This window comes from Lepisma saccharinum, chromosome 3, assembly GCF_977018435.1.
Source record: "Lepisma saccharinum chromosome 3, izLepSacc3.1, whole genome shotgun sequence".
Lineage (NCBI taxonomy): Eukaryota > Metazoa > Arthropoda > Insecta > Zygentoma > Lepismatidae > Lepisma > Lepisma saccharinum.
This window is the reverse complement of record NC_139231.1, coordinates 60,702,596-60,726,866: the sequence shown is the minus strand read 5'-3', so window position 1 is coordinate 60,726,866 and position 24,271 is coordinate 60,702,596. Positions and strand designations below refer to the sequence as shown.

General features: G+C 38.1%; 1 protein-coding gene across 1 annotated transcript in view; it reads right to left on the bottom strand.

The window, feature by feature from the left end:
* Positions 1-600: 600 nt before the first annotated feature.
* The window catches only part of tara (SERTA domain-containing protein 2 taranis), a 64,493-nt gene continuing 40,822 nt past the window's right edge, over positions 601-24,271 (bottom strand). Inside the window, exon 2 of the mRNA XM_083118650.1 lies at positions 601-6,940. Within this exon, the coding sequence (XP_082974776.1) occupies positions 5,087-6,940 (1,854 nt within the window). The 3' untranslated portion in view covers positions 601-5,086. The remainder of the gene's footprint in view (positions 6,941-24,271) is intronic.

Genomic DNA, 24,271 nt, shown 5'->3' with positions numbered 1-24,271 from the left:
CTATTGACACACATATAACCATTATACTCTTTAAACCTCAAACGTTTTTTGTTATATGTGGCTTCAAACTTATGGTGAATGTGCCCATTTTTTCAGAATATCTTAATCCACTTGAAACACTGCCTGAATGACATCCATTGGAATCATCTTTTACAATATCATGACACAACCAGTACAATATCCATCAGTTTTCATTGGTTTAACATCATCGCCAGGAAGCCATTTTGATTTAAAAACATTTTGGATTCAAAAAGTGCAATGGTTCAAATTACGCTCAAATTAAGTACACAGTCGGTTTTCGTGAAATTCTAGTCCATTTGAATATGTTACATAACACTTCCCCATCTAAGAAAATGAAGTTGACTCCAACATGGCAGATTTCAGGATGGCCTCTATGTTGGTGACAAATTCTTTAAAAAAAAAATCTGTCTTTCTCATGTCATGTATCACTGCATATGATTCATATCTCCCCACCATTCCATATTTCTTTTAAATGGGTGTTTCTGTACTTAACTTATGGACCACTCTGTATTACTAGAAGTAGATATGGGATTATAATGAAGAAAATAAACAGACAATTATTAGTTTCATTAACCATTGTTTATTGCTCACTGCTTTGTTCTTGGTTCTGTACAAGGACGTCTGTACAATATGTATCTATTCGCAGCAATTGAATAAATACATCTATCTAACTTGATATAAACCATTAATAAAGCACAATTTCTTTTACGTTAGTTGCCACTCTCCCTAATCCGATAAAATATCTTTGGCTTTGAAAATATACAAACTTTTGTACATTAATGCCATAGTTCGCCCTGTTCTTGGATAGTTAAGCACTTAAATTGAAGATGTGTTTTCAGATTATAAAAAAAGCATCAGTGATTTTTTTTAATATGAAATTTGTTAGCAAAAGTGTACAGGAAAGTGTAGATTGTCTTTCAAGATTATGGTACATACTGGCCATAATATACTTAAGTATAAATTATAATTCCATGTTTCTACTACTTTTAAAAAATGAAACAAAAATTTAGTTTAAAAATTCATTTCACATGTGAGATCAAAGTTAGCATCAAAAGATGCTTATCACTTGTTTAAAGTTTTCCAAGAACAGGGGATATCTGGACCAGGATACCATTAATGAGAAACATTTTAAGAACATCACAAAGGACTTTTTTGTAATCAATACATCACTTACTATAAAGCTGAGGCACTCTGTTTACCATATATTGACATTCTCATCTTTATTACACTAAGAATCAGAGAAACTTTTCTGACACACTTTCACATTAAGATTTTGTCCAATCAAGCTTGACTTGTTGCTCATTATTACATCTGAATGTGTATTATGATTGGTCCAAAAGTTTTGTTTTCAAAATAGTATACCATGAACTGTTTTGTGACACGAGTAACTTCATTCCTTCAGTACATACATGTGTGTGTGTATGCATGCATGTCATAAAGAATGCTCTAAATGCAACTGAACAAAACTGAAATCATCCATCTTCATTTTATCTCTCATTCAGCAATGCATGTTGGAATTAAATAGGTTAATTTAAGATTGACTGTAAAGTTTACTTTAGGTAAACTTAAGAGAAAGGGTAGGATCCAAGCTTGGAGAGTTACAAAAGAAAAAAAAATAGTGAGCATGTGTCATGCTTCCCTTAAGTTGGAAAAAAAAGCATGTATGATAAATGCAAAGAAACGGTGAAATTCATAGTATTCACAAACTAAGTTTTCACTAAATGGTTTGAATAATGAAACAGATTGGTAATCTTGGTCAGCGTATGTCAGTTTGCTTACATAAAAAAAAATGACCTGTATCAATTCTAGAGACAAATCAAATTTCAGTACCATTCTGACCCATTTTGTTTGTCTAGTGCCAACAAAACTTATGAATAAACAAATCATTTTAATGTATATAACCAATTTAAATGCAAACTGATGAAATAATTTTCAAAGAGTACAAAAAATCATGTCATAGCCCATTCAGAACCTAATGTAACTCCAAAACAGCTTGATTGTACAACGAAAATTTGATATCACTTTCAATTTAATTATGATTCCATAGGAGTCTACACACACAAATATCATTTCAATTTTATTGGTAAAAAAAGTATTGGTTTCACTCCAATATTTATCAATATAGAAACAGGTACAAAATAGCGTGTTTTCTTGTTGCAATCTAATTTCTTCCTTTCCTCAATAACCATGACTTATTCAAATAAGTTAATTTACAATTGTAAAGAAAGATGGCAGCATTGTTACACAGATTTGTATGTATTTATCAAACAAAAATTACATAGAGATGTTATTTTAAATATATTCATTTCTCCTTATTTGCTTAGCATACCTCCAGTGTATTCTACAAACTTCCATATTTGCTGCCTCAGCCTTACTGTAAGTACTGTAACTTGTAAGTCCCAATTTTTCTTTTTAATGCAATTATAAAATACAATTTCTTACTGGATAAAAAAGGCATTAATTTTGTTCTCTAAGATTTATCAATATGAAAATGGGTAAAAATAGCTTTTTTCCCCTCCTTTAAAAACATGCTAAAGTGATTGTACAATAGTCACCATACAAATGCTAAATCAACACACCTATATCCCCCGTTCCAAAACTGGGCTGTTTGGTGAAGTATAAATACATCAAGAAAGAAAGAGAGAAAGAAGAAACAACTAAAATGTCATGGTTTTCATTTTGTCAAGAAGTTAGTTTGATAGATAAAGAAAGTGGCATTTCATAAGTGACACTATTTCCTATATGCCAAATGCAACCTTTTTGACATTAAAAAAAATCGACCATCGTTCATGATGATGAAATGTAATAATGCAAAAAGGCATATTGTACTGATCAGAATAAAAGTTGCAATGGCATCACATCAATTAACAAAAGAACAAGGAAAAACACTAATTCAATTGTACAAGACAATATCACAGTATGGTCACTTTTTCACAGTAATTTCTCTATTATTAGTCTCTTTTTAAAACCACAGCAACTTTTATTATAAAGTATCACATGAAAAACATTTTTTTCTTTCAAGTTTGTTACAAGGGATCAGGCTACAATTTCAAATCTTTTTCAGCATGTCATGAAAAAAAGTGCTCTTTAATGGCAATCTGAAATAACTTTTAACAGCTGAAATGAAACAAAGTTTAATGGTATCCTGAGCTACACAAAATCAGACTACATGTGACATTATAATAATACTCTAAATATCATTTGAGGATGACAGCCATGACACAAATTAAAAATGCATTAATCTTCAGTTAACTTGCCCTGCACCATGATGCCATGGTTTCATACAATGGACTAGATTTCTTGATTATTAATCAAAATATGTGGAGTTCCTTCCAGTCAAAATATATAGATATATTTATATATAATTTTTAATATATTTACAGACACACACACATATATATGTTTTCATTAGACACAGAAAACTGAGGATTAATAAATTGATTCATCTCTTGGCTGTCAATTATATGAAAGGAATACTTATGTACTTACAAAATGCCTACAAGTGCTCCCCTACGGTAAATAGGTTTGCACAGGATATTCCACAATGTATGATGATGATGAAGTAGTCAGAGGGAAGAATCAAACTACATAATAACCCAGACAAAACTGTAAAAATATTATCCAAAATGCAAACTAGGAAGTCTTTTGTCATGAGATCAAACAAACACTTCAGAAGTGTATATAAACATATTGTTGAATAATGTTTATTTTGAGCATGTTTATTGTTGTTATTATATGAGAAAACTACAATGCAGATAGTTGATTACAATGTCATGTATATATTTATTGAAATTTAAACCATACTTTCTTTCAAATTGGCATATAAAAGGTATTAAAAATTATAAAAAGTTACTTCGAACAAGAGGTTTCATGTGTAATAAGCCTGATACAAGTATTAACATGTTCCCCTGGAAGCTAATAATTATAATAATCACAATATCCAACATACACATGAAGTATTTTATATGCATGTAGTATCAGTTCATTACAAAACACTGTGGAATATCCTAAAACATACACATACACATATATATAGATATATTTATGTATTTATTTACTTTTATATATATATGTATATACATAACTGCACATCACTTGCCAACGATGTGGTGCCAGGCAGTTCTTAAAGAGTAACAAGAGCTGTTACATTGCAGCAAGGAGGGAAGAAGGGGGGGTCCACTTTTAGCACTAGCAACAGCTATGAGCATTAATAAGATTTTAGGGGTCAACAAGAAATTATGCTTGTGCACCTTCGTTTTTTTTTTTCATAAAAATATACATGTTTTCTTTGTAAATGCTAAATCAAACATACACAGAAGAAATAATAAAAAAAAATCAGCTAGTTGTCAAATGAGTGACAATAATATAGATGGCAACAATTAATAGCACAAAAACTTCATGGCAACAAATAACAAGATTTTTTCCCATTTTTTTTCTCTTGCACAAACTAAATAAAAAACATATCGTTGTTGAGCGCACATGGTGAATACTTGAGCATGTTTAATATGTCCTCGGACAGTAGTGTGCATACTGATTTTCCTGTTAAACTAAACTAATATAAATATTGAAAGATTTAACCAGATTGTTTCTAACAAGTTTTCCCCTTCTTATTTTCTACCATAAAATCTGAGGGAAATTTTACAGTAATCAACACAAAACATTTTCTTCAATTAGAATATTTGTCATTCTAATTTCTGTTGCTAGTCTGAAAGAATTTTGACACCTTTTCAGTAAGTTCCCTAAAAGGATGATTTACACAGCCAAGTAACTTTATTAAATAAACATCACCATGTGAGGCAAGCCTAAGTAAATCATTTAAGTTTTGAACAAAGGACTGCGAGTTGCTGGAGGCAGACATGTTCCTTGCCAGCAACTCTTCACAACCTGAGCGCATGAAGATCAATTGGTAACCTTGTACTTTATTCAATATTACATGTTGCCTTTGACAACTGTTTCAGAGCAACCCAGCACTTCACAAAGCCAGGGCCTGTTGGCTGTAACTTTGCTCTCAAAATATTTGAATCTATATTTTCTTACTTTATATATTTATTTGTTTTAACATATCCTACGTTCCGACTAACACATGCATTATGTTGTCCAAATCTTCACCTAAAAGTCTACCTTCCTGGCGGCCTCCTGCAACAACGGATACTGCCGGGAACTCTGAAGGGGTTGAAGGGACGGACTTGATAATGTCGTCGGCGCTCAGAGGTGTCAGTTTCCAGCTGGGCAAAAAGTCATCAAACTCGTGGCTTAAGTCCATATCCCCAAGTAAAAATGAGCCATTCTCGGGACCGCACTGTTCAGTTTCCGAACCAATAGTAGACATAGATGAGAGCGAAGAAGAGGACGATGAAGTGGAATGGGTAGGTGATGAAGACGAAGAGTAGAACTCTCCCAGAGAGTTATTATTAAGTGGGTCAAGATCTGACTGACTGGACAGACTGAGCACAGATCCCCAGTTGATTCCTCTGCCAGAGTCATCATCTCCCATGCCAGAGTCTGTTTCACAGCCTGGATGGGTGGGACTTGGGAACGGCGTTGCTCTCGCAGACGATGACAGTTCTCGCAAATTTTGTTCGTACAGAGGCAACCCTTCGGGGCTGCTTATCATTGGACTGGGTCCACGGTAGGGGTTTGTTCCTGGATAATTCACAGGCACTTCGGGGAAGCAATTGGCAGTAGGATGATGGTAACCACTCACTGTCCCTTGAACACTTTCAGTACATGGCACAGACGTACACTGACCAAGGTCTTCACTCAGACTGTGTGGATGTGGGGATGGCGGAGGGGGCAAAGAACATACACTAGGCGGCGTATTATTAGATTGCACTGTTGGAGGGCCAGCACTAGGTCCATTGAGGCAGCCATTGAAGAAAAATCCTTCTTGCTCCATTTCACGTTCAATGTAACGTAAAGTATTACAGATGAGAACAGAACGATGAAGGCTTGGGTCGGGAAACTGTCGATACCGACTCAGTTTGCACATGGAGATGTTGAGGACTGCGAGCCTCTGCTGTCTGTAACAAGAAGGTCCAGGCCTTTGACACGGTGGCCTGCCACAAGAAGAACGATCACAGCACATAGTCCGTGCACAACATTTGGAAGTAGCGACACCACAACCATTCACAGCACCCGCAGTCTGGTAAGCAGGAGAACCACTATTCACAGCACCAGAATTATGGTACACACTACTAACACTACTATTGTTACTTGTGGGAGGGACCCCTAAGCTTGGCGAACTGCCTAGGTCCAAGTATGACTTGCCGTTCTCATCACACCGAATTGTCTGTGTGGGAGATGATGGCTCTTGGTTGTAGTAACCGTTTGCAGCTCCCTGTTGCCAGTAGGAAGCATTCCGTGGTGGGCCTGTGCCATAGTGCTGCTGCCGAGAGCAATATGGCCGGGAATCTGAAAGATCTGACCGATACGTTGGTGCAGGTCCACCACCCATTGCATAGCCCGTCTCCATGACATCTGCTGCATAATACACGTTTGGTGGTAAAGGTTTGATGTCTGCGGAATGGGGGGAAGTCACCGGGGCTGCATAGCAACCTGACATGTCTGGTCCCTCAGTGTAACGCACACACTGGTTGGCTGGAAGCAAGTAGTTCCTTCCAGCTGGCAGGTACTGATCCATCTTCTCCTCCTCCTCCTCGTCTTCTTCCTCCTCCTTCTCATCTTCATCATCATCCTCGTCTTCTGGTTGATGATGTGGACTGGTTCCTCCTAGGAGGGTTGTTGCCAGAGCCGAGCTTGTGCTGTCAACGCCCCAGTCATCAGGATCTGCATCTGATGCCACGGCGTCACGCACACTCTCTTCCGTACGACCTAATTTTGAAGGTTGCATTGATAAGCTGTCCCCATCCTCCCGCTTGCGTTTACTTGTTGTGGCCTGGAGCCCCATCATGGCAGGGCTCTAAAAAGAAAAGAAAACGAAAAAACATTAGTTTATTTAATACACAATTAATATTAGTAACATTAAAATGTAAACAACTTCCAGCTGCAAATGGTCCACATAACGGGACAAAATGTGCTTGAAATAAATTATTATATATCTCTCGAGGTGCCTCATACATCCCCACCAAAAACCTGCCACCAACCCCTCTGTACTTGTCACCCAATACCATCCACACCTCAACAACATCAGACATAATATGTTCCCTCTTCCCCATCTTCCACAGTGATCCTAACACCAGAAACGTCTTTCCTAGCCAGCACAGTTGTTTTCAACTGGCCCCAGACTCCAAAACATCCTGGTCCAGCATGTACATTCCCTTCACCCAACAACCAATCCCCCCATTCTCAAATGCAACCGCCCCAGGTGTGAAACCTGTTCCATTCTTGTCACTTCACATATCCTCCAGATCCACACTGCCACTGGCAAATTCAACCTCCAGGACAAACAAACCTGCCACAGTTCAAACCTAATCTATATCCACACATGCAACATCTGTAATGGTTTCTACCTTAACCTCAGAATCAACAACCACCGCTCCTCCAGCCAAAACCTACTTCACTGTTGCTGTTCATACAACTACCACAATATGCCCTTCAACGACTGTTTCCAGGTAGAGATCATCCACCCCTTACCCCAATCTACCAACACAGTACGGAAAAGATGTGAGAGGGACTACATACCAGCCATGAGTACAACCACATCGCCCTGGCCTGAACAAGGCCACCCACTTCATCCACATTGCACCCCCTTCCACATCATACCAGACCACTCACAGTTTTTCACAAGTCTGGCGGGAGAACTAGGTTTTTCTGTACCCTCTATAACTTCGATATGCACCTGGCAACTATGTAGGTCGGACTCTCATTTCCTTTTCTCTACAGCTAAGATGTGGCTCCTGGCCGCAAAATTTAATTTTTTCCAATGTCTGGTGAGTGTTTCCTTTAATACTTTTTAATTTAATGTCTATTTTTATATATGACACTTGGCTTAAGAGGTTATAACTAAAACTGTACGCGGGATCGCTCACAATAATATTAGTCTCGGTCTTCTACCACTAACCAGCACATTCGTGTAATTTTATTTTAATCACATTTTAACATGGAGGAAAACTGCGTGCAAAATCAAAGTAAATGTCATCATTAGGGCTCGAAAGTTGAGGAAAAATCCTTTTCTTTCCTAGTGTCCGAAGTCGAGGCCCAACATAATATATGTTCATTTTGGGTCATTGTAGGCCAGAAAAAGATAGGTTTTATTTGTCCTTTTTTGTCTTTTTCGGCGCTTTTTGGCTTAATGGTCCTTTTTTAGCCTTTTTTTAGGTCTTAACGGCTTTCTTTTGCAACTTCACCTTCTTTCGACTACGTTTTTACTGCCCATTCTAAATTCGAATCATCATCAGTTCATCACCTCTTAAAAATCCTTTCTGTAGTAAATAAATAAATAAATATATTTGAACCATCCCTGAAACGAGAGAAAAACCTTTTTGGACGACTGAAATAGGATCCGAAGTCCTATTTCTTTAACCCTAGTGTGGTTAGGCCAAATATGATTTTTCAAATTATTGTTAATCTAAAAAATATATAATGTCTGAAAGAAGATGCATTTCATTAATATAGTATTTTCGCACTGTGTGTTCCATACCACCCGAATTTTGTATTTTTTTATTCATTAAATATGTAATTAGGTAAAACTGAAGTTATTAATTAATTTGGATCACATTTATACGTTTTTTCCCGTTTTTAGGTTCTTTTTTTTATATATTTTTAGGTCTTTTTATACGTCTTTTTTGGCAATTTATATGTCTTAAACTTCCGAGCCCTAGTCATCATTAATTAGACAGACATGTAAAAATATTCAAAAATAATAACATACCTTATGATCATGGTACAGTCACGGACACTGCCGGCTTGTAACGATTATATTAAAAGCCAATGTATTCATTACAAGCCGGCAGTGTCCGTGAGTGTACAAGACATGTATTGCTGACAAGTTGAGTGCTAAGCTAGTGTCTTTAATATTCAAATCCGTTGTAGCTATGCGTACCTAATTTCTTACTCTAACGCCGCTCATACAGACTGTTAAAACTGTTAAATAACTGAAAATGATTCTCCTTCTGTAATTCCTTATCCAATGAAATTCTATGATCACGTAATATTGTCAGCATCAGCTTCTCTGCTGAATGGCAACGTTTCATATTTTTGTTATTTTAGTCACTTTTGTGCTTATTATAACTAACTGCGACGATGAATGATAATTAGACGAGAATTCTGAAGTGACACTATAAGTAACACTTTAGGCCAGACTCGAACCTGAACTCTCGGTGGAAAGGTCACGAGTTGACGGTCGACATTTAAGGCACCGAAGCTGTTCTGTCCAATGCTTATCTAATTTCTTCTCTAACGCCGCCCATACAGACTGTTAAAAACTGCTAAATAACTAAAAATGATCCTCCTTCTGTAATTCCTTATCCAATGAAATTATATGATAGCGTAATATTGTCGGCATCAGCTTCTCTGCTGAATGGTAACGTTTCATATTTTTCTTATTTTAGTCACTTTTGTGCTTCTTGTAACTAATTGCGAAGACGAATGATAAATAGACGAGAATTCTGAAGGGACACTATCAAGTAACGCTTTAGGCCAGACTCGAACCCACGAATGACACAACATCGAGTCCCACAGAGGATTGTACTGGCTGCGAGTCCAGACGCCTACTGCAAAAATACAGGGTGTATAACGCACAAGGGAGGTTGACACTTATGTGTCTTCAGAGCGAATCTTTATTAATATCATTGGTTCATTTATCGGCCTTCACCTGCTTTGGTGACGTTGTAGCTAATTTTGCTCAGCAATGACTGCACAGCCCCACTTCATTATGTAAAGCAGGTACTATACGAGACAGAGGTGGGCGTACGCGGTTGGGTACCTAGGAATTTCGTAAGAGGTTGTGTCTTCTTTCATCAGTTAGTGGTGCTATATTTTACAATTGTTCCCATGAAACAAGCGTTCTTTCTTTTTCTCGACAAAGGGTGGGAGTTTGAACCTTCATCAACCCTACTATTGGTCACGCCATGCCATACCTCGCTTCTGCTAGTAATGTTATAAACACGTAGATAGCATGTTCGAACGCAAACCAACAACTTCGGGGAAATAAGGTCGCATCAATTTCACATTTAATCGATTCTTAATCGATATGCTTTCGAGTCTTTAGCGGTCAGCTTCACTACAAGCACAAAGTTCGAGTCTGATTAGGTGCTGAAAATATTGTTGTTGGTTTGCTGGAGAATCATCTCCCATAGGCCGTATTTTTGCATTCCTGCAAATTCTTGCATATAAACGAGATAGACAGCAGCACTGGAAGATAATGCAACGGGGAGAGAGCAGTGACTCAACGCGTGTTTTCCACCAGGAAAAGACACTTGCGTCATCTTATCCTGAGAGTGCGCAACAGCGCATGCGTCATAGTCTATCTGGTCTGCTGCATGTATTCTTCTTTCGCATGTCTTGTGTCCAAACGAAGTACGAACAAATAGCTTACAGTTCAAGAGCGTACCATTGATCTTCAATGTTGACCCACATTGATTGCTCGTCATTTGGCTTGCAAGTTCTTAACTTCATCACTCTTTTTTTTCCTACATGAAACTTCCATTTCTCAAATCACTACAGGCCTTAGTGCAGGGGCACCTCTCACCGCCACTCATAGTAGTAATAATGATAATTTGTAGCAGAAGTAATATTTTCAAAAAACAAGATAATTATTTGAAAACATATTTTCCTCTTTTTCTTTCTTTTCACACCTCTTAAATCCCTTTGTCGTCGTTGCCTTATAATCAAGGGGTCCTGGGTTCGATGCCCAGTGGAGGCACAATGCACAGTGGTTCGGACCACACTATAAACTTTACGTCCAGTCCCGATTAGCATATCTGTGCATAAAGTGAACTTTAAAAACAACAATTCAATTCAAAACAATTTATTTCCATTCATTATTTTCCTCTGTTCCTCAATCTTTCTTTATTCTATCTTTCTCCCGTCTCCCCTATCTCTCTTCCTCCCTCTATTTATTTATTTATTTAACCTCTATGGTGTTGTTATCGTGCTTTTTAGTGCTTATGAAGGTACTCTCCGTCAGCTAAAATTTCATCCACTTGCCCTTATAAGTATCACAGTTTGTGTCACAATACAAATATATTGCAGCAGTTCTGAAAGGAAAATGTGAAACTTTTCGTGGCCACGGAGTTGGTGCAACGCAATTTGGAACATTAAACACCGAAAAGCAACGCATGAGTTTCATTCCATACTTATCTCAAAATGTCCAGACATTTCGTTCATGTGGAAGTCTCGGTATAGGAGGGGAAAGTCACGTATAAAATGAGTTCCTTCTTATTTTTAAAGAATATTTCTTCCCTCGACGCCACCTACTCTGTGGTAAGAGGCAGAGTTGGTGAAAGTCTGCTAGAAATCAGGAACGCAAGAGGAGAACAGAAGTGCCAAGTAGGTAAGTAGGCCGTGACGTTTCAAGCCACCGATAGAGGCGCTGGCGTCGCACTTTTCTTCTATCACCGCACCTGTGGATAATATACCTGGTAAGCAGAAAGTTCCTTCAACAAAGTAACTTGGGTGTATTTTCCTTACGGGAGGGAAGTAAATGTGATGTAAACAAAGAAGTTTAAAATTTTCGGATTTACTGTTTCACTTTCATATTTCGGCAAATATTGCTTCATATTGTAAAGTAATGCTTCCGTATCACATTATTCCTGTCATTTATGCAACCAACATTTCAACAATAAAGCATTTCCATCCGAAACACCAGCACATTAGATGCACCGATCGGGTCCGATTTTATCATTGTAGCTCTGGTAGTATCGGATACCGTTGGACAAAGATTATTATTATTATTTGAACTTTTGCTGATTTAGTACCCTAGAAATGAATCGAATCACACGGATTGAAAACGTTTACGTGAAAACATATGTGGACTTTTGTTCTTAGTGCCTTCCCATTGGTATCTGAGCTCCAAGAAGCATTATTTCAGTTGAATTAGCGTATATGCAATGTGTGAAATCTCGGAGAAAAGGAGAGATACCCTCCACCAATGATCTTAGAATATCCTCCGCACTAAAATTTTCCGGATGGGGGCTGCTTTCTTATAACAAGAAATATAAGTAATTTGCTTTTTCCTCAAACCTAAGTTTCATTCTTTCTTTTTTCAGAAACCTTTTCTCATGCAATACAACATGGATTATTATTCACTGTTGTTGTATTGCATGAGAAACAGGTTTCTGAAAAAGAAGAATGAAACTTCAGCGTTCATTGAGGAAGTAAAAGCAACGTAAAATAACCGAAAGAGATAAAGGGTGTATGGGAGATGCTCACAAAGCAGCATCCATTCTCATGTTCGAACTCGTATCCTTGAACCTTCAGTGAACATCATGAGAAGGTATTATATTGCATCCACAGAATATTATCCAACAGAAAAATAAATGCCAGTGGCAACCTTGAATATGTATCGCATGGCTGCATACATACCTTCTAAATGAGCCCACAATGAGCAAAACGTTCATGTTGATTCCTGTACACGCAATGAAAATCTTTTGGTGCAGTAGGGCGACACACTGTATTTGTCATGTTTGCATTTATAAAAGCCTCCCCCCCCTTAATTTTCTAATAAGTATGTCTTTTTTTACGCAAGACACTCCTTCCAGGTCCAGGTAGAGTACTGTTTTGGTGGAGAAGAAAGCATACGCGAACACGCGTCACTCACAAGGAGAAATCCAAGTTGTCCTCCAGCGCTGCCGTGTTCAACCTCACCAGCAAGGTCTCTCCGACCTTCCTTCACTCCGCCCGCAAAACCCTTTCATACCAACCCGACTCCAAACTCCCCAGGCTTTGGCTTAGCATTCGCCTGTAGAGTATATACACAAAGTCTAAATACGCAGCAGAACATGTGAAGCAGTCGCCAGCACATGCGTTGCATTTGAACGGACGCAAAAGCAATGGTTTTAGTAACGAATGACACAAAGGAAGTTTTCTTTGTTTAAGTTCCCTGATTCGTTGCCAAGGTCGGCTCGACCCATGCTTTCAGCATTTGAATAAGTTATAAAATTTGAACGAAAATTCGTATTCTTTCCTTATTTCATCATTCTATAGTTAGTTGGTTTGACGTGCATCGAACTGGATTTAAAACTACACTTTGCCGGCTCGGTGTCGGGAGTGCGGTAAGTGGTCTACTTTCGATCTCGCTACCGAAGTTCACAGGTTCCGGTCTCGGCTTGGGCATGGGTGTTCTTTGTATCTAGTCATAAGTTTAATCTAATAATCAATCCTCATCGTTGCGATTACCCAAAAGTGTCAGAAAAGCAACTCTAAATAACAAAAATACGAAACCAGACGTCCATAGTAATTTAGCGACTACTAAATAACAGGTACAACTTAGTCGCCAAAACAATTCAGTTTCAAAACAAGTTCGATGACATTCCTTTATTTTCGCAGTGAACCATTTTGCAAGATAAAACTATTTTGCTCTGCATAATCTACCCTATTCCTATCGACACGTCACATTCAATGTTTGACAGTACAAAAAACGCACACAAATTCATTGGTGTTGCAAAACTTAAAGGTCTGGGATACGAATTCAGATTCGAACCATCCCTTGTTGCCAGCCAAGTCATTCGTCGTACATTCGTGGTAATTCTGAACCTTTGCTGCATGGTTCCATACATGCAGGATAAAATTCACTTTTTCGAGGGCTTGTAGCGTCAAAATGAAACACAAGCAGAAAAAAACATTGATGACCTCTATACGCCAGGAAAGTTTGCGACACGCTATATAGGTTGTTTATAAAATATATTTCGAAATTTATTTTAAAATATAATTTCGAGACGATACTAACACTTGCCAACACTCGTCTGGATATCAACTATACCCCAATGGTACTATCCACTTATATGTGATTCCTACTGATTCAAAATAAGCATCTTTGAATTTTCCCACGTAGGACCATGTCTATATTGCACTACGGTGGATAAGTACAGGTTGATCGATCGGAGAGAGTGAACATGCCTTGGGTGAAGAACCCTATCGTCTCTCGTCCGTTAACAGTTAACAAGGATTGGCAAGTGTAAAACAAGTGTTTAAAAGCATAGCTTCCCGGGAAACATAATTTGAACCTTTGCTGCAAATGGGAAAAATTTCATCCATGGAGAGAGATCAAAAAGTGAAAGAAGACGCCAAATAATTAGTTGGCAATGACTGAAACTAACTATGGACAATTTGCCTGATAATATTTATGTATCTCACTGTAAACCATCGCAAATAGTAATGGAATTTACTGCATTCATGGAAAGATTAATACAAGATTCTGTCACCCCACCAAGTGGGTTTATTTACAAGATTTCTGTATACCCTTCCCGGTAATCTACACGATTCGACGCAAGTTACATTCCACCTGTTCCCACGTTACGTCATTACAAAAAAAAAAAAAAAGACTCGCTGCAAAATTGGATCGTAGCTTCTTTGCCAACGATTTATCTACACAAGTGTATCTGAGAAAGAAATTAAGCGTACGGGGCACACTACGAAAAAAGCACTATGCCAAGGAAACTGCCCAAAAACTGTTCTGGCATCCAGTTCTTTCACTGCTGACCTTTCTCTGCTCAGCTTAGATCTTTCTGGCTGCACACAGTGCCACTGATAACTCCAGCTCGACCTCAACTCTGCAGCTGTAGATAGCTTGGCCCGAGGGGCAACGCATGCATGATAGCTGCTGTGAATACAGGAAAAGTTGCATTCTAGACTTCGGGCTAAGATGATACATATTTTATTCACATACACGGTACACGTACAGAAAAAAACAATATAGTATAATTAACACGTACACTTGCATAAAGTTTACGTACCTGTTTGTTATCGAATTGAATATTGAAATCGACTCGCAAAATTTCGCCCATTTGATAAAAGCACCTCAACCTGTGTCTTTTAAGTTTGTAGAATCGCTAACGCATTATTCTATTCGGTATTATGTTTTAATTCGATTCAGTATTATATTTTACTTACATTTACGTCACTTTTCTGCCTACAAGTTAATAGCAACCATGAGGCGGAATGGTGAGCTAATGAAATTGATGAAGGGAGATAAGCAAAGGAACATTAATTCCCAAGTCGGTACACAACCCGAAAACTTCCGTTGACTAGATTGTGAGTCGACCACTTTTTTCGCGTAAAGCATTCCCCATCTGTACACGTCTGCTTAAAAGCTTGGGCGAACATCACCCCTCCCCTTACATAACAACTCCAACTTCAAGCTGGGCCTCCCCGAAGGCGCAATGGTAGCGTCGTTGCCTTGTGATTAAGGGGTTCCGGGTTCAATACCCGGTGGAGGCACATAGTGGTTCGGATCCCACTTTAAACTGTAGGTCCAGTCCCGATTAGCCTTACTGAGCATAAAGTAGACTTAAAAACACCAAATCAATCAAAATCAAAACCAACTTCAAGCTCTTATTCAATTCAATTAATTAAAGGCACCGCCGACAGAAATCAAACCCATAACGTCCTGGGAAGATTTTCAAACATGGATAGACAACTACATATAAAAAACAATTTTGTAGTCGTCCTACAAATGACCTCTTGATAATAAGGGATCCCGGGTTTGATACCCGGTCCTTCAGATTCCACTTTAAACTGTAGGTTAGTCCCGATTAGCCTATCTGTGCATAAAGTGGACTTAAAACAAAAACAAAGACGAGCCCTGATTATGTTGTCTATAGATCTATCAAATATTGTTATCGCAAACTTCTAGGCAAAAACTTGAAAATCATTAACATACTGTGCAGAGACTAGTGTTTTGATATCCTCAGGCTCGATTCGGTATACACATCATCGCCAACTTTGAATATCACCGTGACCATCATACGAAACAGTAACTTCCGCTTCGATCATATTTTTGGCTGTGTAGCAATGTATACACAAGTATGATATTCTTCTATAACCAATCATTACTGTAGCCAATCACAATACGCTGATATGCAATGTATTGACTTTTAAAATACATTAAAAAAACATTGTCCACAAAACGAGCCTCCGTGGATTGACAGCGAAGTTGAGAACTATTATAAAGAGAGTGTATGATGCAAGCTGTCCGGTTTCTTCACGATTTACCCAGCGTCACTATTTCCTGTGACGTCGTTTACGTCACATGTACGTACACCTCCTGATATAGCGGGTAGCAAGGTAAATCCAAAGGTACTCTTGTGCGTGTGCACACATGCCATTAAGGCATATGGGGTGATGTGGAGGTATAGAGCTCCACATATTCTTGATATCGGCCATAGTTGGAATCATGTGATCAGCATCACGCCCGGTCGCCTGTACCCCCCCCCCCCAACTCCTCCCAGGTACCCATCTATACTAGGCTGGCTGGACCTCACAGCCGAGCAGAAACGGAAATGACTGAAAATTTTCCTGGTCCAGATCACCTGCCCCGCGATTCGAACCCGGATCTTCCGCGTGATAGCCAGATACTCTACCAACCAGCGGGTAACACAACGTGTAAATGTCTTGAATTTAAGTAGCAGCAAACGAATATTTCCCGTAACTATTTTCTTGGATATGTACACCACGGCCTACCTTATTTTCAACAAATAATATCGCCCAGCTTCATACATAATGAATGTGCAAGTCAATAATAATAACACTAGCAAATAATCCTGAAATACGGGACTAATTTAAATAAGGAGTCACAAAATGTTGACCTGTCATGTCTGCTAGGATGCTTAACAATTTAATAGCATACCTAGGAATGTATCTATCGAGATTCATGTATTATTTTTGTAGGAAGTGTGTTTATATTATTGTATATATAATCAAGACTTTTAATAGTCACAATTAGCCAAAATTGGAATAAACCGCAAGCACACACACAACAGGATTTTAATGCTGAACAAACACACCTTTATATAAAGCTGTAAACCTAATAAATAAGAATTAGTTACAATTACAGTGCTTGTTCTTGGCTCGCGAACATGACCAAGATATTAAGACTAGCAACCAGCGACTTGAACGGTAGCAAAACCCCTGCACGTTTCGCTGTAGCCAACCGCCGGGAAGAAACCGGTCTGCCGGGACATGCAAGCGCATGACAACGTTATTAAACAAACTCCCCGCCACAAAACCAGGCACGCGCTGTATTTTACTTGTATCAAATGCATGTCCCGATTCGCGTAATATCCGGCGATACGTTTGTGAATTACGACAACATTTCCCATTACTTTTATTATTAACAAATACACGTTGAACTCCACAGGTCAATAACACGTTCATTGTGCTGTTGGATCTCGCCTCCCCTCCCGCACGATAAACGCGACATACCGCGGAAGGTCGGCAAACTATTTGTTCTTTCTTTTTTATGCATAAGTAGCTACACCTGACAACATCGCATCATCTGGGAACAAGTGACGCATGGTCGGTTTTTTGATGTGAAGTGACGTATTGGTGGGCGGGGCAGGAGAAAAGGCGGAGATTTAAAGGACCTGAGCAGATGAAAGCGTGCTTTTTCTGCGTGTACTGCACGAAATTTCTTCCGGCCGTCAGATGGCATTGTCTTCTTCTTTCCCAATCGTCTCATGTTTAAGACAACATGCAAATTGTATGACCAAATAAATAAAACTATATTTTAGACCTTTTCGTTCAAATTCTCGATGTTAAAATAAGAAGTCAACTCAACAACAGCATCCCACATTGTATGGTGAATAGATATTGGTTTGCAACGGTCATTTCATCTAGCTTGACAAATATTTTCGTAATATTTACTACTCTTGGCTAACGTGAACGGAATGGCACTTCCACAGTGAGTCTATATGTGCTATCATTAATTCGAATAAGTGCTCGAATAAAATATGTAATTAAGATGAACCAAACACGAGCGCCAATTTCATTTTAAGATATTTTAAGCTTAAGCCACACAATCGGAATGTTTGGAAACCAAGCCGTTACATAACTACAAAAAATATTTTGAAACTTGTACGTAATAGTAGGCCTTCATTTTGAGAGCAAATCAAAAGTCTACGCTGTCGTAAAATAAACATTATGTAATGAAACATGAACAAACACAAACTTGTGCCATATTAGCGTTCGAAAAACATAATTGTGAGAATAATGTGGCAAAATAAGAAAACTCAGAGAATGACAAAAAAATATTATAGTTTATCTATGTTCATATATTGAAAGTAAACAATGCGTTAAGTACTTAAAAATAGAATGCATGAGAATCTGGGTTTCTTCTTTTGAAATACCCACGAATTTATTATTTTATAAATGTATTATAATTTTCTTAAGGGTTGATCAGAAAGGTTGAATGAATAACAAAGCTGAACCAACGCCAAGAATGAAATATGTGAACATGTCACCAGAGGCCATTGTTTATTTCGATTTCTGTACAATCGAATTACAGATTGGATGGTGGATGCAAGGAAATACAATTTTCGTTTTCCCGGTTACTTATTCTTATAGGCCTACGCTCGGAAAATGTGAACGGCTTTCGCGGTTGCAGGCAGCGACCTTTATTTCACGAATCGTCCGCTAGTTGGCGCAGCCTGCGGTTAGTTTCTCTTGCCTACTCGAACATCCTGACAGCGGCCTACTTTGCAGGTGTTCTCTCTCTGCCTGTCGCAACCTTCCGTAGGACAGCACGAAATTTTGCTCGTTCACTTCATCCTTCTACATGCCCTCTCAAATTTCCCTACATCAGAATAAATGCATTTAACAAAGAAACGTTTTGTTAAAGCGATAGACTGCCATAATACCATTGCCCGTACCCCTTTCAGTGCTCGAGAACCCACAGAACAAAATTTCAAATACGTCAGCGAATTCGATTATATATGGCTGTTGCCATGGCAGCCAGGCAGGTGTGTTCACAACACATTCGGCCATCTGTCGGTGGAATCGGGAACTACACAGTTCGCACATGGAAAAAAGCACGTCGAAGCGTATTTTGCCCGCAATGACGTGCAGGATAGAGACAAATAAAACCGCTAAGAGCGCACGAAAAATGGCAATGCAAATACAGTGAATTCTTCGAAGTAAACGACGATTGCTAATTTCTTTAACTGATGAAAATCACATTTGCTAGTTCTGTTCTTACAGTATGTTCGACAAATGTGTCTTTTAAATCATTATACCGTCGTGCCAAGTTAACTAAATAGTGGAGTCTGACGTAGTAAAGGTACAGAAGCATTAATTGTTATCATTTGTGATAAAAAGAGCAATAGCAACGACATGTTTTCATAATGATGTTAACCTCTGCAGTGAAGTTTATAAAACTATCTCGTAAATAATAGAAGAAAGAAGTAATTGGTGCATGTACTTTTATAAAGGTAAAAAGGGATGCATAAATCTGCCTGGCAAATTGTCCATCAGCATGTTCAGTTGACTGTTTTATGCAGTCCGAGAATTGAAACAAAACTTCAACAAAGCTACTGACAACCGGTGATCCACGGGGGGAGGGACGACAGCTAGTAGCTGTCCACAATATTTTGCAGCACATAATGTACCCAAAAGTTATTGGTGACTCAAATATTGAAATATGCCTTGTTCTCTTTTTCCTCATTCTTCCGGGTGTAACAAGGATGATGACACTCTCGAATTTCTTTTATATATTTCTTATTTTGTATCTCTTTTCTGCCTCATTTAGCTATTTGTAATGTATAAAAAACGTTTAAAATATGCATTTGCAAAATGCACAATGATCGGAATGGGTGGTGTTAAGAAAGCAACAACACCCATGGCCAGGTGAAAATTCGAACTCGGAACCTTGGGTATTAAATAGCGAGTCGACCTGTCAAAGCATTATATAATCGTAATGTGTGCAACAATTTAGAAAATTGCGAAAGAAAACAATTAATATTAATAATAAATTAATAGTTGTTCGCGGTTAGCAGTTCGATACTTTAATCTCGAGACTACAGAGGTCAGATGAGTTCCTGTTACAAGTACAGCCAGCGGCAATAAAAATGGGACACCTACATCCTGAAATGGTGGCTTCCTTGCAATGCGTTATGTGTATTGCCTAACTCTACGGCGAGGGGCCAATTTCAATAGCAACTTTTTAATAGGAAGTTCTGCTATCGCCGCAATGTTAAGCAACACATTGCAGGAAAGCCAGTATTTCAGGAACTGGGTGTCCCATTTTTATTAACGGTGGCTGTATAATATACTGTTTATATAGGCTAAAACAAATCAAATGAAAGTTAGATTAGATTCTCGCCTCATTGAGATACCCGATTGAAATAGCATTCCTCCACCAGGTGCCGTACCTATAGATCCGTCACTGTAACAGCATTTGTACCAGCGTCAGCAGAGTGGGATGGGTAATTATTATCAAGTAACTTCTTATTCTCTTTGCAATGAGAACTTCAAGAATTGAAACAAAAAGCTACACGAATGCACCTCTGCACCAACACACGTACAAACCCATTCCTTAAAATAGAGCGTGAGATGCAACAGAAAAATTGGCCGGCCCCCGTGGCGGAGAGGGTTGCACATCGCGCTACGACGCCAGGGGTCCCGGCCTCGAATCCCGGCATGGATGTTTGTGAGTGTCCATTCTTCAATTTCATCATGTCATCACTCATCCCCATCTTCGCAAATTAGCCGAAAGTGGCACAAAAAGCGAAGTAAAATAAAGCAAATCAACCAAGCATGCAAGGAACAGAAAAAATAATGAAAATAGTCATGGCCAATTTGCCGTGCAATACTTGCGCATCCCACTGTACAGTTTCATTACTTGAAAACACGTAGGATATGTGGGAAAAAGTGGGTGAAAAGAGCGATGGGCAATTTGACTGATAATATTTATGCATTCCGTTGTCTTGCTCAAATCAGCACACGAGAGAATGAACGAATTTTAAACTTGGGACTTCCAGAATTTTTAACAATAATTAGTCTTCAAGTAATTATTGTTGTTTCTAGCTTCCTGTATGCCTAGAAGCACATAAACACGAACAATCGTCTTAAGGTTTGCCATTTATCCATCCCACTTGCTACATCCATTCGTACCTGTACAAAGTCGAAGCGTTACAATCGCAACTTACAGATAGGCAGAGCAATGATAACACATTTCTAACAAAAATTATCGAAATCAAGGGTGCCGAATCCGCTTATCAAGCCAACTACAAAGATAAAAAGCGTGGTGTTTTGGGAATAGGCTGTTTTTGCGTTGGAGATGGTAACAAAGGAATCGTAGATAACTCGCATTCGAGAGTTGTGGTGAACGTATCGTAAGATACAAATAATAATCACGAGAAAATTAATTAGGGAACTAACAGTCCGATTGTAATGCCATCTTGCGGTAGAGATTCAAAAACTTTTTACTTCCAATTCTAATTTAAAATTTAGCGGTAAGATTGGTTTCTGTATGAATAGCTATTTTTTACACGAAGTAACATTGTCATAGAGAAAATAGTTTGCTCGATGAATTCAGTGAGAATGTGATTGGTGGGGGATTCCCATAAGAACCTCGTAGAAGATTAGTTTGAAATGATTCAGTAGGTGGCTCTACTGGTCAAAATCTCATGCGCAGATATTGCATGTACTACGGAGTAGGGTATTCCAAATTATTTCTTAGCACTATTAACGACTTATCCTCTAGTCAGCCGACGAAAATATGGAATCAACTTTGCGTCATTCAGAACCCAGAGAGAGGTTTCTCAATTATATGCCTAACCTGTAATGAACAAACAAAACTTAACTCCACGAAAACGGACAAATATATATTTAAAATAATCGACCAATTGTACTCCTTAATGACAAATCGATCTGCAGTTCTTGGGAAATTATGAGGTACAGTAGTTATAAGACTTGCTTTCTTAACTTTGCATCGACTTTCAAGCTATTCTAGACTGTTATAAAGATGGCTTCAAAATAATTTAAAGTATGAGCTACATAATCAACATTATAAAAGTAATGTGCTTCAAATTTTACAAGAATCGCTAATGTACACATTAACTTAATATTCTATCACTTTAGGGTTCAAATTTTGGATATTTGCTTGTAATATTACACAATTATAACAATTGTGAACGAAATAATTGTTTAATATGTGCATGTTTTTTGCCCTTTACAGACGGCTGTAACACCACGCAAATTCCATCACATTCGTTCAATTTATTTGAAAAAAAAAAGAAAAAAAAAAGAAGTGAACCAAGAAGTGGAAAGCAACATCAATATAATGAATGGATGATATTCAACTTGGTGTCATCACGCAGTGCACTTTGGGAAGAAACAGTTGAATATGCACGGAAGTCCGGCAAACAGATTCTGGAAACAGGAAACTTAATTGTTTGTGATTTATTCCTATTCCTTTTTTTTTTTTTTTTTTTTTGGAATGCAAGAAATTATTGTTGAAATTTAAATTCGAAGAAATTCAAAAATTTAATTTATAAATTTCGGCAATGTTGTGTTTGCAAGCTAAAAACACACTTGTCCATATACCTCCTCATCAAATTGATGAATCGTGTAATTTGGCTGTGCTACATGTTTACAATAACAGAAAATTTGGAAATGATAATGCTTTCGAAGGATGCATTGAGTAACAAAGTTCGCTATCTTGACCATGTGTAGAAGCAAGCAAGCTATTGTGCTGTTTTGTGCTTACGCGGCAACGGCATTTTTTCAACGCAGGGTCTGATCTGTTTGCCGGAAATATGGCGGCAGAGGTGATTTCGCGCAATGAAATGTGGAGGAAAGTTATTCGCTGAACATCATCCATTTCAAATCACATCAGATGTAACAAAAAAATATAGATGCAAATAGTAATGAAAATACACCCTGCATTAACCTTGCAGTCGACTGCGTAATAAGTTCGAATACGTAAGATTTTTTAAAAAAAACAAGTATACTAAGTAAAATGTAATAAATCATTTTTTTCATGCATTTAGCAAGTTGTAGACTGATCCATGTTGATCTTACAATTTCACGTAGGATCAGAACAATGGGGCTGGACAAGAAACTATTTTTAACCGACCGAAGACGAAATGAGCTGTTCTTTTTAAATTAATGTATGTAATTAAATTAATGTATGTAATGTATGTGTACAGTGGCGGATCCAGAATTTACAGTTGAGAGGGGCGAATTTCAGTCGGGCACAAGGAGCATGCAAGCAGGTGAGACAATCAGTGATAGTAAAGGGGCATTGATTGTTAACTAGAAATGACGTGTGGAACGAAAATGTGGGCGTCCATTAAGTATTCATAGATACACGTTTGTGCTTGTCTGCGCCTAGCTTTGTCGTTTTACGTATTCTTTACTAAAAGCAAAACTCTTAATGAGCCGACCATGTGTATACTCGCTGGATCTATATTATTTCACTTAAAATGTCATAAATTAACTGTATTTGAATCACTTTGTAGTGTATTGCACTATGATTCTTCAGATTTGCACACATTTTTTTAACAGTCTTTATGCCATAAATTTCTCTCGTATACGCTAATTTGCATTCAATTATCCCTGAAAAATTAATAATTTCTTGCTGGTTGACAATAAATACTCTCCAAGGTTCCAATCTAACCAATATCAATGCAACCGATTGTTTCCCAACACACGAGGTGAATGATTGGCCCACCTGTATGTAGATTCCTTGGTTTTCAAAGCTACAGTGATTGAGTTAATTAACTTTAGCTAACGTTAGTGGATGTGTTTTTATTTTATCTTCATTTCCCTTGCTCCTCTTGTACAACATCTGTGAACTCATGTTCCGCGATTACTTAGTGGAAAATCACAAATCTTGAGAACAAAAGTTTCTGTTGCTTTTGGTTGCCAATGTTTCGCAACAAACAGTTTCCGCGTCTGTCTCTTTTTCTCTCCCACTTCCTCGTACTCCAGTCGCGAGTAGCGCCAACCCCTCTTCCTCAACCCTCGTAGCTATTTTCCCCCTTGCCTCGGTACCCTTTCCCTTCACGGGGAGCCCGGCTTCTTTTCCATTTGTGTCGACCCAACGAGGGAGAGAGGGGTCGCAGAATAGGCAGGGAGAGAGAGAGAGAGAGAGAGAGAGAGAGAGAGAGAGGGATGCAGGCAGCAGTGTTGCCAATTCATTCAGGAAGAAAAATGATATTCTAGGTTTGGAATTAAAATCTTTAGGCGTTAATTTTGAATCTACTGCTGTTATTATTATTGATGTACACAATAATGGTATGCAGACAGATTATAGCAGTTAGACGTACAATACACTCTTCAGTTTTGAAATTACGAATATGTTAAATAAAGCTCACTATGGTAAGGAGGTATATTATAGTCTTGTCTTAATCAA